The 18,055-nt window shown below is 46.9% G+C and overlaps 1 protein-coding gene across 1 annotated transcript in view; it reads right to left on the bottom strand.

Annotated features, from left to right (window-relative positions):
* LYST (lysosomal trafficking regulator) overlaps nucleotides 1–18,055 on the bottom strand; it is a gene marked incomplete at both ends in the record, with an annotated part of 99,554 nt that overhangs the window by 45,448 nt on the left and 36,051 nt on the right. The window contains 7 exons of the mRNA XM_080717262.1: nucleotides 2,412–2,642; nucleotides 3,305–3,474; nucleotides 5,181–5,358; nucleotides 5,975–6,599; nucleotides 8,289–8,420; nucleotides 11,268–11,466; nucleotides 15,623–15,760. Coding sequence (XP_080573388.1) covers nucleotides 2,412–2,642; nucleotides 3,305–3,474; nucleotides 5,181–5,358; nucleotides 5,975–6,599; nucleotides 8,289–8,420; nucleotides 11,268–11,466; nucleotides 15,623–15,760 — 1,673 coding nt within the window. The remainder of the gene's footprint in view (nucleotides 1–2,411; nucleotides 2,643–3,304; nucleotides 3,475–5,180; nucleotides 5,359–5,974; nucleotides 6,600–8,288; nucleotides 8,421–11,267; nucleotides 11,467–15,622; nucleotides 15,761–18,055) is intronic.

The raw sequence follows: 18,055 nt of genomic DNA, 5'->3' as shown, positions 1-18,055 counted from the left end.
TAAATAAAGTCTTACAGAGGGCCGGGCAAGTCGAGAGGTCCTTACAAACAGGAAAGGGCGCTGAGCGTGACGGCAGAGGCTAACCAAGCACCATGGATGCAACGCAGGCTGCTGGCCTGCACCAAGCACGGCCAGCGCAGGGACGTGAGCAAGGCATCCTGGGAGCCCCCGAGCCGCTGAGCTTGCAGCAATCAGCTCACCTCTCTCGGGGGAAGTTAGGGTTGAAGTAAGGATTGAGAGAGACAAGAGGTTTGAAAGTACATTAATCATTTCTTCTTGGGGGATTATGAAAGTCCTTTTTTAAAGGCAGTTTTAAACAAAACTGAAGTTTGCAAAAGAAAAAAAGATGCAGAAAAAGAATTAATTTGCTTCATATGTTCCCCCCCCAAAAAAAGGGACAATGCCAACACACTCAACAATAAGGGGTTTATTTATTTATTTATTTATTTATTTATGTATTGTGGTACTAGGGATGGAACCTAGGGGCATTTGACTTCCGAGCTCCACCCCAGCCCTGTTTTTTAATTCTTTATTTTGAAGCAGGGTCTCACTGAGTTGCAGAGGGCCTCACTAAGTAGCTGAGGCTGTCCACGAACCGTGATCCTCTGGTCTCAGCCTCCCAAATGCTGGGATTACAAGTGTGCACCACCACGCCCGGCTATTTATTTATTTTTAAATATAAAATATAGTGTGTTATAATAATCATTTCTAAGTACACAGTAAGTATGAGTCAGGCGGAGGTCCCTCCACCCCGACTCTGATAGTGGTCTTATGGGCACCATCACCTCTAACAACTTCTACTCACTCTTCAAATTGAGCAAGGGGCGCAGTGGTAATCATCAGAAAGCCGGCAGGTGCCCTTCCCAGCTTTATCCACTTCACATATGGTATTGCAAGCAGCAGTGTTTAGAAAAAACATAGTACCTTACAATACTTTTTATTTCTCATATGTCTAGCACATAGACCCTAAACACATAGATGCCTAGTAAAAGATGAACTGGGTTGAGTATTCAACCCAGTTAAGTAGTCTCCCTTTGGTTTAGAGAATAATTAAAGAGATGTTCTATTCTCTGAAAAATATAGATAATATCTAATGCTTCTATATGCAATAAGATGGTGTTTCTAAAGATTTATATACTGCCGGGCATGGTGGTGCATGTTTGTAATCCCAGCATTTGGGAGGCTGAGATAGGAGGATCGCAGTTCGTGGACAGCCTCAGCTACTTAGGCCCTCTGCAACTTAGTGAGAACCTGTTTCAAAATAAAGAATAAAAACTGGGGCTGAGGGTGTCGTTCAGAGGTCAAATGCCCCTGGGTCCTATCCCCAGTACCCTCAAAAAAAAAAAAAAAAAAGATTTTTTTTTTTTTTGGTGGTACTGGGGTTCCTGGAAACCCTACTCCGGGCTACACTCCCAGACTTATTTTATATTTTTATTTGAAAACAGGGTCTCTTAAGCCAGCAAGGCTGGCATCGAACCAGCGCAATCCTTCTGTCTCTGCCTCCCAAGCGCGGGAATTACAAGCTTGCACCACCATGCCTGACAAAAAAAAAAAAAAAAAGATTTCTATACTAACATTGTGCTAGTAAAAATGGCACGCTGCAGCGGCATGAATGGAGACACCAAAGGGAATGCCTAAATAAAAATCTCATCCCCTAGCATATTGTTAAAGCTGTTAATCAACTGGTGGCAGCCCTTCATCAATGTACTCGTGACTTTAGAAATTATGGTAAGCCGGGTGTGGTGGCTCACACTTGTAATCCCAGTACTTGAGAGGCTGACACAGGAGGATCGCGCAGGTTCGAAGCCAGCCTGAGCTACTTAGTGAGGCTCTCAGCAACCGAGTGAAGCCCTGTTTCCAAATAAAATAGAAAATAGGTCTGGGAGTATAGCCTGGGAGTAGAAAGCTCCTGGGTTTCATCTTCAGTACCACAAAAAGAGAGAAATTAATTGTGGTAATAGACGGTGATAGGACTATTCCAACAATTTATAGCAGTCGATAGTGATAGACTGTGTTGATGGTAAAATAGCCTGGTGAGTTCAAAATAGCCTTTTGAGGTGACACAGATTCAGTCTCTGGTTCTCTGCTGTTTACAAGCTGTGATACTCAGTGAGTTACTATATTTCTCTAAACCTTCAATTTCCTGTTCTTGATGGAGATTATCATTTTATAAGCCTATGGTGGAAGCTTGGCACATATAATTTTGTGGCAGTTAAATGTATTTATCTTCAAGCTCTAAATACCTAAAATGTCACATAAACACCTTCTTCTTAATCAAGCTTTGCTGAAAATGACAGGAAGTATGTCCTTGCCAAGTTAATTTAATTTAAAATTTTTTCATGGAAAGTTCTTTGAAAGCATTATGCGAAGTACTATCTGATATAATTTTTAAGTAATAACTTATGACTTACTTTTTTTCTAATCCATTCAAGGCTGCTACTGTATTACAGAGCACGTAGAGTAGCCCGTTATCCAGCAGCATGTCTGCTACCTTAGAGCAGGAATTTAGAATCCGGAGAAGCAGTAGAAGGGCACTATGGAGGAGGGTGCTGTCACAGAGCGAGGTCTCGACCAGGCCCAGAACGGGGATGACAGACCACTTCTGAAAAAGCCCCAGGTTCTTCACGTCTTCCAGATCGAATCTGTAATAAATAATAAATAATACACAGTTAAGAGGTTACTTTCAAATATCTGACTTTTATTTTTTATTATGATTACTTTGCATAGCATTTGAGAGCGCCAGGGAATGAGCCTTGAGTTCTTGTCCCAAGACTCCCAGCATTCGGGAGGCTGAGACCGGAGGATCGTGGTTCGCGGACAGCCTCAGCTACTTAGTGAGCCCCTGTTTAAAAATAAAGAATAAAAAATAGGGCAGGGGGTGTAGCTTGGAGGTCAAATGTCCCTGGGTTTCATCCCCAAACCCGCAAAAAGAGAAAAAATAGAGTGAGTTTACAGCTGGCATGGTGGTGCCCTGCCTGCAATCCCAATACTTGGGAGGTTGAGATAGGAGAATTGCAGGTTCTCAGCAACTTATAGCAAGACCCTAGCTACTTAGCAAGACTCTATTTCAGAAGAAAACAATTTACTGGCTGGGACATGTAGTTTGGAGGTAGAATGCCACTGGATTCAATCTCTAGAACCACAAAAAGAGGGGGGGCTGTGGGTGTAACTCAGAGGCAGTGGTTCAGTCCCCAGTGAAACACACACACACACACACACACACACACACACACACACACGTTTACTAAATTTGACATTTAAGATATAAAATTTCTAATTACGGCGAGGGGAAGAACGCACTTACTCTTCATCAAGGCCAAGAGGCTGACCAAAGAACATCTCAGTAAAGCACTCCAACAATTCCTGAGTTCCCCGGTGAAGATACAACTGGTTGGCGAGCAAGGAAAAGCCACGGTTCTTCAGGAATTTATCTTTCTGATCCTTAGATGCTCTATTAAAATATGCATGTAACAGCTAAAGAAAAAAATTAAGATGATTTAGATATGTTAAAATATACACAAATCAGTGTATTGTGCTTGTTATTTATGTTACTAAGTAATTTTATATAGAAGAATATAGAAAGCTCAAAGAAATGCCACCGCTACAGCAGGGCGAGTAGCCTCGGGCTCTGGGGAGGTCTCGCACTTCTGTGGGGGAACTGGCCTCTTCAGCCCACACGGGCATCCAGTAGGCTGGCAGCCACGGTGGAGTCTAAGGGGGCATCGGGGTTTAACTCTGAAGGGAGAATCAGGGGACTATGCTTTCCCTGCAAAATTACAAATATAGTCTAGAGCTCTGTTTGGAGACTTCTGGAAAATTATGTACCATGTGCGTAGCCCTGGATTTCCACCTTCCTCCAGCTTCTTGAATGCAACATTTCTAAAACGCAGTGAATTGCTTTCCCCGCAAGCCCACTTCTTCCACGGTTCCGAATCTGGATGGATGTGATCTGCAGGCCCCGAGACTTCACGGTGGAGCGCACGGTGGCTTTTCTGTAGCTCATCCCCACACGTAATGTGAAGGGCCCTGTCTTCTACTCCAGCAAAGTCTCTCAAATCCATCACTACTGTGACTTGTCGTTACTCCAGGTCAGGTACGCGGCTGATTTCCCCCCGGGCTACTATGTGGGCCTGCTGACAGCCACAGTCACCTCTCCCCGGGATCACTACGCTAGCCAGCCCGCTGACCCAACTCTCCCTCCTCTCCCCACACTTCAATCTCTCCCGCACAGAGCCCTCCCCAAACAAAGCACATCTGCATTTGCCGCCCTACTTAGAAAGCTTCCTGAGTTTAGAGCATATTAACAGAAGTTCTTTTCAATGAAGCCTTCCTTGCTTCCTCCTTGAAAATGACCGGCTTTCCTCGTGCTCCTGGTCTTGCTTATCAACACTGCCACCGCAGTCCGCTGAAGATGCCCTGACAGTCGGCTTCGTGGGCGATTGGCCTTCTCCCGATGTATGAGCTTCTGTCATTCCCTAGACCCCACAGAGCAACTAGCCCAGTGTTCTGCACATGAACTGGGGGCTCTGTAAATACTGGGTTGAGCTGCAAGCAGTTAAACATTATCTACATCCAGACCAAGTAAAAGAACACGCGTCTTTAAAAGATCATTTCAGCACTGGGGTATTTTCTAATGGAAGCTGTGCATACCAAACATTCAACAATCAGTATCACTTACGTACTAGACACAAGATGTGTGTGCTCATAAAGTTTACATTCACGTGACATACTAAGATAATAAATACACAGATAAAAAAGTGAGACTTTTTTGTACTAAGAAACTGCACCCAGGAGAATTATATCTCTGAGCTATACCCTCAGCTCTTTTTATTTTGAAACAGTCTAAGTTGCTAAGGCTGACCTCAAACCTGAGCTCCTCCTGTCTCAGCCTCCCAAGCACTGGGATTACAGAGGAGTGCCACCACCCCTGACTACATCTGAGCCAGGCCTGAAGGAGATGTCTAAAACCTGATACTGCGCTGCAGCAAGGAATTCCAGTGAACCAGGTTCCTTGTAAATATTTGGGAAACAGACTTACTAAATGTTCAGATGGATGCACTTACTGGCACATTTAAAAACATGTTGATATGAATCAGTACAGAGAGTCTAACACATTCATAATTTTCAGTGGCACATCTGTCTCCTTTCCTGAGTTGAAACACCGTTTCCGTGGTACTTACTTTGATAACCCCTCGCTGGACGGCTGGGGAGGGGTGGTTGACGAGGACGAGGAGCGCATCTGCCGGGATGAGCTTCTCCAGCACATCTTCCAGCATGGCGTCGGGCAGGACGAGAAGCACGCCGCTCAGGAGCTCGTACAATCCGCAGCACATGGGCACCAAGCAGTCCTCAGTTACCCTGCGACGGACCAGCACCGCACGTGTCAGGAGGAACTACCTGGTGTTACCCCAGCCGGGGACGTGTGGTCAACTTACAGGTGAAACGAAGGCTCGTGCCGTTTGGGAAATGTTCCCTAATTTAACTATGACTGATAAACTTGGAACCACTGTTTATCACCGGTGTTAGGCAGACAGTGCACTCAACACTATGCTGTTGTCTGTGGTGGTAAGTGCAGTGGTCACCGCCAACCCATGCTATTTACTTAACAATGAAAGAGAGACGCGGCCCTCGGCAGCCCCGGCAACGCCGCAAGGGCTCGCGCACGGCCGGCGTCCACAGCACCGTCCAGCACAGGTGACACATTGCTGTCGCCACCAAAGGTCTCGCTGGACGGCGCCACCCGAAGGAACAGGATCAATCTGACCACTTCCCAGAACGAACGCCTTTTCCTCTAATAACCACAAGGAATTAATTAACCACGGGAGGTGGTTTTCCCTGCGAGCTACTTAAGGCTTTGGCTGAAGATGGAATTCAGTACTATCTAATGCTAAAATGGGAGAAGGGCAGCGTTCTACGTGGTCCTCACACGGGGCGTCATACGAAGGGGCCTCGTGACGTTTCTAGAAGTGCGTACCTGTCAACGCCTGTGGCGCGGTTGTAGTTTGGCACATAGCCAAGGGAAAGACCAACGTTTTCCCAGTCTTCAGAGCCCCTGTCGACCAGACTTGGCCAGCGGCCAACGGCTGCAGATCCGTTCTGCGAAGGAAAGGCCAGGCCCAGGCTGGCGACGGTGCTGTGGCTCCGCTGGAACGAGGCCAGTCCCTTCAGGTGATCGGGTCGGCGTGGGCAGGACTCGTCCCCAGGACTGTCCTCGTCTGATCGGGGTTCTGCTCCAGGGTCTCTGTGATCCCTTCTGACCACGGGAGACCTGAGTGCTCCTTGTGGGACACTGCTGGTGGAGGCCTGGGCTGTGAGGACGGCTTCGGCTTCGCAGAGCGTCCTGGCAGACTCGCAGCTACTGATCAGCACATCCTCTCTGTCTGTCTGCAGCATGGTGGAGCTCCCCAGAGGAGTCTGCTTCTCTGGCCGATGAGCAACACAAGTCTCCCCAAGGCTTTGTGACTTGTCCATACTACAACCCAAACTTCTGTTCCGTTTTGGTGGCTGTGTTAGTGGTGAAGTAGGAAATTCTGGGAGGCTTCTAGAACGCAGCAAGTGTGTGGCCATCCGCTGTGGAATAATACTGGAGGAATTGTTTCCTAGTAAGAGTAGACAGAAAAACACTATTTAAAAACCTACTAAATGGGATTGCTTCTTTCTGCACTATAAGTCACAACCATGGCAATGCCCCCCGCCCCCGCCGTTTAGCACCAAGAAAGAAGCCAAACAGGTTCATTTTTTCTAGTAACTGATGGTTAGCGCTCTTAAATGCCAGAACTATGCTTCCTTTAACCAATTTTTACTAAAATCTTCCAAAACCATGTCTTTTCCTGTCTTAACAAAATACATCATTGACAGCACCATCTGAAGTCACTAGGACTAGTGGTTCTGCTGACATCAAGCCAGGGAACAAGCGAAGCCCAGTTCACTCAGGCCAGCAGTCACAGGGTGCAGCTCGATACGGTGGGAGAGCCAGGCTCGGCCACTACACCCAGCTGCACTCAGGCGACAGTTTTGTTAGTTTATGGGCCTCAGGTCAGTCACTCGGCTGTGGGCATTTCTGCAAATAGGAAGGTTCAGAATATCTACTTTGCAGGGTTGCTTTAAGGATCAAGAGAGTTCCTATCTGAGATGCACCTAGCACAGTGTCTGGCAGATGAAAGGTGATACAGACTGTTTTTCTAGGAGAGAAGAAATAAGGTAGCTTATTCAAAGTGATTAGAAAGATAGAAAAGTGTAGGCATAAGGATGTGAACGGTTACTACAGGAACAGAAGGCGTCGATTCTGAGCATACAGAAAAGCCATGGGCAGCTCTGAAAGCCCTGACCTGGCCTGCCTCAGCGTGAGGGGTCCGTCACACGGAGCCCGAGAACAACAGGCCAAGTGGCGAGCACACCAAGGCAGCGTCAAGAAACTGTGGAGCCTGGGGTGCGGAGGGATCACGGCTGGATTAGGAAAGCAAAGACAGAGAACTCTGGATCGTGATGAAGAAACCAGAAAAGCCAGGCATTTCAGTGCAAGCTGATAGTCCCAGCTACTCAGGAGGCTGAGACGAGGAGATTTCAAGTTTGAGGCTGCAATGTAGTGAGACCCAGAAAAACCCAGAAAGGCAGGAAGTTGCCGTAAGAGTGGACCAGAGAGGGTGATGGCGCCCTCTGTGTCCTCTTCCTGCAGAGGCGAACTTCCCAGCGGATGGCTGCCACGGTGGCGGTGGCGGCGGAGGGCGAAGGCGGCCAAGAGTCAGCTGAAAAGACCTGGAACAACTGGGCGCTACTGCCTTTGGAAGCGTGGCCGAGTGGTGCAGGTGGTCTGGAAGCTGATGGACCGAGAGGACAGAGAGCGGCTGGGGCTCGGAGTGCCCAGGGGCCTCCTGTAGAGGACGGCGTCAGACAGAGGGAACATAATGAGGCTGGCGGTGCTGGCCCCACCACGGGGGCTTGTTTAGGGTGATGGTTAGTAGGAAGGACGGAGGGAGACAAAGGAGCTTCTGAAGAAAGTGGGGGAAGAAATGATCCCTTTATGAGAGGACGGAGAACCCCGGCAAGGCAGCGCCCCACCTGCCCTTGGGGCTCCCCGGGGGCCTGCTGGCACCTGTCTTTCCACCTGAGGGGTTACTGAGGCCAGAAGGCCATGAACACGGGCTCGTTTAATATATTCCACAATATGTAATCTTCCACTTAGTCTAATTATTAGGTTGTACTATACTGCTAAAATAAGTAAAATTTCATTAGACAACTATCCGGAACTACAGCAGGAAGGGTTATCATCCCACTATTGCTATTTTTACCTTCAGGAGGTGAGGCAGTAAAAGCAGATGGGCTAATCACCAAGAATCCAGGGCCAGTAAAGGATTTCCCTCCACTGCTGGAATGGCGCAGGTACATGATCGACTGCACTTTCTCCTGGAAGATCTTGCCATCTACAATAAGAAAAATTTTGAGACAGCAAAAATTTTTAAAAGGATAAAGCAAACATATTGTACTAAAAGCAAATCACTAAGTACAATTTTAACAAAAAGGAATCCAAAGAGAAAAAATATGGCATACTTTCTACTGCACTTGACATGTAAGCACTACATGTCTCTTATTGCTACAGGGTTTACCGTTGGTGCTTAGCTTAGCTGTTTGCTTGTTTTGTACTAAGGACTGAACCCTGGGCGCTCTACCTCCAAGCTACATCTTGGCCCTTTCTATTTTTACTTTGAAATAGGGTCTTGCGGAGTCTTGCTAATTTGCTGACGCTGGCCTGGAATCTGTGATCCTCTTGTCTTAGCCTCCCGAGTGCTAGAATTATAAGGCACACAGCGCCATGCCTGGCTCCTGTGGTTGATTATTACTGGATATATTTACTTCTGTTTTCTTTGAGTTCCAACTATATACTTGGCACTATTTCTACGGCTGACATCTGACTTGTTTTTATGTGATCCCCGAGATGCCGACTGTTCTTCTGCACACTCCTTGAGGGACACACTCATGTTTGTACATCTGACTTGTTTTTATGTGATCCCCGAGATGCCGACTGTTCTTCTGCACACTCCTTGAGTGACACACTCATGTTTGTACATCTGACTTGTTTTTATGTGATCCCCGAGATGCTGACTGTTCTTCTGCACACTCCTTGAGGGACACACTCATGTTTGTACATCTGACGTGCTTCCGAAACTGGTGCTTTCAGCTTGACCTTCCTTCTGTACTTGGTTCTTGCATACCCACAGGCTTGCTCTCTTAGGTGTATCACAAATGCAACGAATTTAGATCTGGACCACCTTTCTGCCCTCAATTCACTCCTCTGCTTCTAGACTCTGGCTAGTTGTAGAAACACCCATTCACTGTCCATGGGGAGCCTGGAGCCACAGGACACCAGCTCTCCCTCTTCCATGTCAGGTTAGCCACTAGGCTCTACTGATGGATTTTCCCACTGCTTAAAACGCTTTCCCTCCCAACCACAGGCTGTAATAAAGGACTTATGGTCTCTCCCCTGGATGACTATCGCCAATTTCTAAATGGCATCCTCACGGACATCTTGTTCCTCTCAAGTCTTTACACCTACGAGAATCCTCTCTCTCAAACGTCAACTCCTGCTTAAAGCCTTCCAGCTGACTTTCTGTCACCTCCTTGCACCTTGGTGAAGTCCAGCTTCTCATCTACAACGGTCGCCATGGTCTGCCCCGGGCCCCTCCGGTCTGTCTCTTAACGTTACATCTCGGCACACAACTTCCCAGAGCTGCCTGGCAAGCGTTCCTTTTGCCAGGAAGGCCCTTGCTTTGGTTCCTGCTCACCCTTCCAGACTCAGGCGGGCGGCACCTCCTCCAGGAACCATCTGCCCCCAGCCCTCTCTGGCCCTCACCACCAGAGAGCGAAGCATTGGCTTCCACGCCACTGAGCGTTCCTCACAGTGCGCTGGAACTATTACTGAGAGCTCTCCCCTCTGCTCCTGGGAGGGAGCCACGCTCTGCTCATCCTGGTGGCTCTCCTGCTCCGGCACCCCGCCGAGTGCTTTACCACCCAGTGTGACGTCACTGCTTCTCAGTCGCCTCATGACTTACTGTACTTAATATCCTCCTGCGGCTGGTTCTCCATTCCATATGGACGACCTAGCTTTCTCACAGTTCACTCTTCTTTCTTTCTTTTCTTCCACATCACTTTTTCCTAGTTCTTTAAAACCCCAGATGATTCCCTCTCTCTCCTGTACTAGAACTTTGCTGCACCCTCCAAATGGTGGCACTGCCAACAGCTCTGTCCGCAGGTCTTCTTTCCTTCGTTCTCTGCACTGTTCTTCGGCGCTCTCACCGTCCTTGAGCTTCGGCTCCCTCCTGAGTGGGTGGCTCCCTGCGACCTGCCCCATGTTACCACCCTCCTGTACAGCACGGGTGGGTAATTGCTCCAGGCTCCTCGGGTGCAGCGTGTATTGTGTATTGTAAGACAAAGTCGTCATCCTCTGCCCAGAGGACCCCACCCAGGCCTTCTCATTCCTCACGCCCTGCCTTCTTTCCAGTCCCACTGCGTTTGTGCTCAAATCCTATGATTCCATGTCTCCTGCAGATGACTATTAGTCTCCAAGTTTCCTACTCCTGAATCCTACTGCTGTAATGCACTTGTGCAATATCCCTTTGCTCAAAAACAAGCAAACAAAACAACCCCACTAATGACTGCTAACTAGAATACAGGCTCATTTCTTGGGCCTTATATTTGAGGACTCATTTAATAAGACCTTAGGGGAAATAAATAAATGAAGGCCTTAAAGTGTATTTATGGCATTATTTCAAACACTCCTTCAGAGATTCTATACATGTACTTCGGAAAAATGCATTACTCTCTATTCCTTCTCCCATTTTTCCTCTCTTTCATAAGCCATTCTATTTCCCTGGAATGGCAATTCTCCAACCTACGTATCAAATTCTACCTGAATTCTTAATACACACAACAGAAATCATCTAATCTATTATTCTTTCTCCATAATGGCCTGATGAAACTCTCTCCTCTAGAGTCTCTGTTAGTTCTCCTTCTGTATCTAATAAGTACTTACCGTATACTGTTTTTATTAGCTATTTGAGTGTACATCTCCCCTCTCCTCTAGGTACTTAAAGCTCCCTGGAGGGAGAGACCATTTCTGGGTCATTTTGTGACCCTCTGTCCTGTTTCCACCCCACGACAGTGTCTAGCACAGAGAAACCAATCAACAGATATCAAACAAATGTGGGTCAAGTGGGGAGAGCCAGGCAAGAGTGGAGAGAGCCAGCACCCAGCAGCGGGGCCGTCATACCTACCTATGTGCAAAGAAAAGTAGAAGTTTGTGGGGTTGTGACAAACGTAAGTATTAGTAGGAGGGTGGACTGCTAAAAGGAAATTGAAGATAACTGTCAATAATTCCAAATCTGGAGGAGATCCAAGGACTTCTGCAATAATTTTCACAAAGGATCTACAAACCTCTCGGGGCATGGATGTAAGCTGCCCCTCTCTGTGTTCCTGAAACAAACAAACAAAACAATCAAACTCTCTTTAGATTTAAAAAGAACTATCAACCAATATTTTCCATTTAAGCAGGATACCTAAGATAGACTCCTGTTGTTTATTAATCTAGTCAGACTATACTTACCATTAAATAGTGTTTCTACATCTCAACTCAAATAACAGTGTTATTAAAAGTTCAGTAAAGCTCACGGCAGTTTAATTCGAGCCCACTTTCTTGGCACACCAAGGCAAAGCCCTACTGTGGCCTCTTGAGCGCGGCCGCAGCCGGTGGCCCGGTCTGCATTCGGCCTCCTCCACTGGCTGGCTCGCGGCGGCAGGCTGCTTACCACCCTCAGGCTCCAGGTTTTCTCCCTAAGGTACGAACATGACACTAACGCTGCTTCACGGGGGGCTCAGAGCCTGACAGCAGCTCCTAGCACAGTGACTCGCATGCAGTAAGCTCACATACTCTGAACGTGTGGGACCAGAAGTACTTCAGAGTATTTCAGAATTTGGAATATCTATGTAGACTCTATGGTTAAGCATCCATAATCCCCAATTTCCCATATCCAAAACGCTCCAAAATTTGAAACTTTCTGAGCACATGGCAGTGTATCGATGTCAGCTACTATGCGTCCTGCTCTCACTGTCCTTACTATGAATACTGCTGTGGGACCAGGAGGGAAAATACCTGGCAGGCAAAACTAGTTACAGTAATATAATGTTCTCCAGTTTCAACACTCTTTCTCCCAATGGTTTTAATGGGATTTCATCTCTTGTTTCTAGAATATGAGGCTCCAAATGGCTATTAGACTAGTTAAAATCACACAGAAAATACATTTGTACAATTAGAACTTGACCTCCGACCTCTTTCTACTGCTTGGAATAATGTGGCTTGACCGAATGCCCAGTATCCTACACACAAGACTGGACAAATGACTTAGTCCCTCTGACCCCTCCCCAGTGGCAGCAGCGGGCCTTCAAGGGCCTGGAGGGTCCTGGACGCTCCTCTCCCTTGGTCTAAGCACATCCCTCTCCGTCCACTCATTTTCGTTTACTCTGGGTACTGCTGAATTGGAGCATTTGGCAGTAGATGTTAATTTTTTTTTTTTTTTTTTTGGTCGGGTCTGGAGATGGAACCCAGGGGCATTTGACCTCTGAGCTCCACCCCCTGCCCTATTTTTTATTTTTTATTTTGAAACAGGGTCTCACTGAGTTGCAGAGGGTCTCACTAAGTAGCTGAGGCTGTCCGCGAACCGTGATCCTCCAGGTCTCAGCCTCCCGAATGCTGGGATTACAAGTGTGCGACACCATGCCTGGCTAGATGTTAATTTTGAGACAGTTTAGTTGGACGTCTTCAGATTTAAGAGAACACAGTCTACAATAGCCTACACACAACCCCTTCGCCAGTATCGCCCACTGCTGAGTGGCCAGCCCGGGACAGGAGCACGCATCTCTGGACTTCCATTCAGAGCCCCTCTGCTGTACCCGCTGCCACCCCCTGGATGTCACATGGTTCATACCTTCCACTCACCTGCCTACATCATTAATCCATCCCCAGTCCTAGCCCAGCCAGTTTTCTTTAATCTTGCCCTCTTCATGGACTCGCTGGAAATAGGGTCTGTTGTCTTTGTTATTTAAAAGATCTCTTCGTTGACCTCTTGTTAACACCCTGTTTTTCTCTTCTTTCTTGCTGCTGGACTTGTAATAACAGTTTGTTCTCAGGGCCTCCAATGACCCCCCACACTACTGTCTGAAGTCCCTGAGGTCGGACCCTCGGCTTCTCCACGCTAGTGAATCTCACAAGCCGCTGAGGGGTCCGCGCCCCTTCTCCACAGCCAGCACTGTCTCAGGACCTGCAGCGTGGGCTCTGGGTGCCGCTCTTCTCCTCTGCTCCCGGCTCTCCCTGTTCTGAGGTTTAGTTCCTCTCTCACCTCTCTTAGTCTTTCAATAGCACCTTCCATAGCTGACTCTTTTTCCTGTTTCCCACCTTGAGGATGGAAGCTTCCTAGGTGTGACCCTCACCCTCTGACCCTCAACTGCCTTAGGTGATGGCGGGCGCTCTCTGTCCTCACCCGTCACTGCCGCTGAGCTCCCTGCTGCGATGGTGCCAACCAGAACCCATGAATGCAAAACCTGCAGGCTCACTTTTCTGATGCCATCATTTTTCTAGTCTTCCAGACTGAAATTTTATGCTATATTTGACTCCTGGAGTGTTCAGATAAATAGAAGCGAGGCATACTAATTAATCCTTTTCATATTTCCTCCTTTGAGACTCCCATTTTATCACCTTAGTTCAGGTTTTCTATGCTGCGCTCACAAACTAATGAAACTGCCTCATATCCAATGTACTGCCAATTTATTAATCTTCCTGAAATACCATGAAGACTAAGTTCACTTTTTTATATATGTCCCACAATACTACCATCAAGCTATGCAGAAAAAACAGCTGGTAACTTGACAAATGGGCTCTTTGAATGAAGAGGAATGAAGACAGGCAGATTTTAAGAAAAGGAACTTATCCCTGTGTATGTCTAGCATTTTTATAAGTAATATGGAAATTAAAATATATAGATTGAAATCTCCAAGTTAAAAGACTGATAAGAATCTCAGTGTCATATAAGCTCATTGCAAAATGGCTAATATATTGCGAACAGATATATAATGAAATGACTTAGATAAAACCAGTGCGCGGAGGGTGTGCAGCACACGCAGGAAGCGAGGGCCCGAGGGACTGCACTGGAGGGCCTTCTCTTCAGTGCTGGGATTCAGCTCCGGGAGGAGCACAGGCCGGGGGGCGCTCTACCACTGAGCCATGTCCCCAGCCCATCAGATTGTGTTTCTGAAAATAATAACCTAATTTACATTGGGCCCAATACAGGCAATAGAACGTTTTTCCTTTTGTCAGAATTCACCCGTTCAAGAAATATTTATCAAGTGCCAATGTGTACCAGCTACTGGGTTTACAGTGTGATCAACAAAGGCACACCCAGCCCTCAGGAGGATTACAGTGGGGAATGAACCACAGTCTCAAAATGGCATACAGGTGTATGTCACGTCACAGTGACAGGAAGTGCAGAGGGGAGGGGTGGCTTAGATGGAAAGAGCAGGCAGTCTCCTCTCAGGAGCGTGTGTGTGTGTGTGTGTGAGAGAGAGAGAGAGAGAGAGAGAGAGAGAGAGAGAGAGAGAGAGAGAGAAAGAGAAAGAATGAGAATGGTGATTGAACCCAGGGACATTCTACCTCTGAGCTACACTCCAGCCTTATTTTATTTTTGAAACAGGGTCTTGCTAAATTGCTGATGACCTAAGTTGCTGAGGTTGGCTTTGAACCTGTAATCCTTCTGTCTCAGCCTCCCAAGTACTGGGATCACAGCATACGCCACCATGCCTATGTTAGGAAGCAAGTCCTAGGCTGAGCCGTGAAGGATGAGCAGGATTTGGCCAGATGACAGGAAGGGAAAGAGGGCGCCATGTGCCCAGAGTGGGCCAAGTGTCATCTGCAGAAAATGGGATGACATTGTAGATATCATCCCATCTACAATGGGAGCCCCTAGTGTCACTAACACAAAGGCACTAGTACAAAATATTACTGGCCACATGACCATCTGATACTTCTCTAACTTGACAAAATTATAACAGATGCTTCCGATTTTTTTTAAATTTAGAAAACAGTGTAATATACCAACCAAACACATATAATGACATCTGGAGAGAGGGAGAGAAAACAAAGGTGACTAGAAGCCAGGTGACAGCAAAGACACCACAACCTAACTTTCTAACAGTGTTTTGAATATATTTTTAAGATGCTACTGCTAGCACATAAACTAGATAATCAACAAATAATACTTCTTAAAACAATACCTATGTGTAAATTATTATTTAGGGAATATGGAGCATGTTATGATTCATCAACTACTGTTATAATTTGAGACTATAAAATATTATTATATCCCAACACATAAAGATCTCAGACATTTAGCAGTTGTTATTTTGTAATTTGAGTTAGGAAAGATGAGCATGTCAAGATCAAGAGATAAGAGCTGAAAGAAGAGAAACTGGAGGGTAGAGAAGATGGAGAAGAGAAAAGAAAGTCCCACCGGGATGCCCACAAAAATGTAAGGTCCACATGCTGGAGTTCTTAGAGCGCGTTGAACAGTTACGCGAACGGTACCTGCAAAACCTGACAGGTGAGTAGGAAGCGCTGGACCACGCGCGCCTTCAGCAGCTGCCTCGTGTTGAACCATTGCTGGGGATGCTCCGCGCGGATGAGGACCTCCAGCGCCGCCAGCAGCATCTCCCACACACCGTGCTGAGAAGACAAGCGCGCACAGTCAGCTCACGGACGCACTGCAGGCTTTTTGGAAGACTCTCAAAACAACAGTTAAGCACTGTGCATATATTCCATGTCAAAGATTAAATCTGCCTGCAAAGAGTAGTCTCAAAGTTTATTCCCCAACTGTTAGCTTTTGTTGTCAGCAGGTCATTTTTAAAACCCCTTGTTGAATGTAATATTGTTTTTTTTGTTTTTTTTTTTTTTTTTTTTTTTGTTGTTGGTACTGGAGTTCCTGGAAGCCCTTCTACCTCCAGGCTACACTCCCAGATCTATTTTTATATTTTTTATTTGGAAACAGGGTCTCTTAAGCCACGAGGCTGGCTCCAAATCAGCGTGCTCCTGCTGTCTCCGCCTCCCAAGCGCGGGGATTACAAGCGTGCCCACCACGCCAGGCTGTAATATTGTTTTAAGTGCTTTAGTACAGTGCCCTTTCTGTGGTATTAGATGACACAAATATTTTTAAAAGGAGAATTATCTTGAAGGATTTATTACAATTAAAGAAATACAGCCGAGCGTGGTGGTGCACGCTTGTAATCCCAGCATTCAGGAGGCTGAGACTGGAGGATCGCGGTTCGCGGACAGCCTCAGCTACTTAGTGAGGCCTCTGCAACTCAGTGAGACCCTGTTTCAAATAAAGAATAAAAAATAGGGCAGGGGGTGTAGCTTGGAGGTCAAATGCCTCTGGGTTCCATCCCCGGACCCCCCCACCCCAAATACACACAATGGCAATATGACTATTTTCAAGAAAACTGTTCAAAGAATGGTGCTACTAAAATCACGTATATTTCAAAGGTAATTTGCATTGCATCATGCACAATGTGAAAATCTGTATTTTTGGACTGATTTTTTTTCTTGTGGTACTGGGGATGGAACTCGGAGGTATTCTACCTCTGAGTTACACTCCCAGTCTCACTGAGTTGCAAAGAGCCTAAATAGCTGAAGCTGTCCACAAACTGTGATCTTCCTGTCTCAGCCTCCCAAATGCTGGGATTACAATAATCAACTTTTTTTTTTTTTTTTTGGCGATACCAGGGATTGAACCCAGGGGTATTCTACCTCTGAGTTATACTCCCAGTCCTATTTTTTATTCTTTATTTTGAAACAGGATCTCCCTAATTTGTGGAGGGCCTCACTAAGTAGCTGAGGCTTTGAACCTATGATCCTCCTGTCTCAACCTCCCAAGTAATGAAATTACAAGTGTGTGCCACACTTGGCTAATAATTTTTTAGAAATTATAAATACTCTGAACTTCTCTTTATTGTTCAATAAAATGTTGCTATATTCTAATTAATTCCTTTTTTTTTTTTTTTGGTGGTACTGGGGTTCCTGGAAGCCCTTCTACCTCTGAGCTACACTCCCAGACCTATTTTTATATTTTTTATTTGGAAACAGGGTCTCCTAAGCCAGTGTGCGCGGCTGGCTTCGAACTTGTGATCCTCCTGTCTGCCTCCCAAGCGCGGGGATTACAAGCCTGCGCCACCACGCCTGGCTATTCTAATTAATTCTAAACAATCTATTGTTTTGCAAACCCTGCCTCACTGGAGGGAAAGTCTACCCTAGAGCCGAGCAGGCTGAGCCTGAGTCCTTAGGACTACTGAACACCAGCACAGAAAGGAAGCAGCCCTCCACGCACTCCCTGGGAGGGCCCAGGACACAGCCAGCCCAGCCTGGCCCTGAGACGCCCAGGCCTAGATTCCCCACGCTGCTTACTTCACGCTTCTGAGGAAGCCTGGACGACACCAGGGTCGGGCTCGGTACCCTGGTCAGGGTGGCACCTACTCAAAGGTGCGCCCGCCTCTCTCTCCTCAACCCAACTCTCCAGACTCCCAGAGGCCCCCTTTGGGGCTGGTGCTAAATGCAAGTCTCCAGCTGATCTGAGTGAGTGTCCTGTGAGCTGTCCCAGGCTCTGGCCCTGACGGCCCTCCGCCTCAGCACAATCTAAGGCCCTGTGAGATGCTGCCTGGGAAGCGGCCTCCAGATTCCACTGCTAGTTAACGCTACAGTGAAGTAGTACAGCCACTCTTTGCCCCAGAATCATCAGCTGAATATTAAAAAGTACACGTCTCTTTGCTCATAAAGCTAAAATGTGGAAATAACCCAAATATCCCTTGAAAGGTCAATGGATAATCAAGCCGAGGTGTATACATGCAATGGAGTGTATTACTCAACCTCAGAAGGAAGGTGATTCCGTGTCTCTCACACACACACACACACACACACACACACACACACACACACACACACACACACTCCTGGATGACCTTTGAGGAC

Source organism: Muscardinus avellanarius, assembly GCF_963383645.1.
Source record: "Muscardinus avellanarius genome assembly, chromosome: 20".
Taxonomy (NCBI): Eukaryota; Metazoa; Chordata; class Mammalia; order Rodentia; family Gliridae; genus Muscardinus; species Muscardinus avellanarius.
The sequence above is the reverse complement of the archived record's forward strand: the minus strand, read 5'-3'. Positions and strand labels throughout refer to the sequence as shown.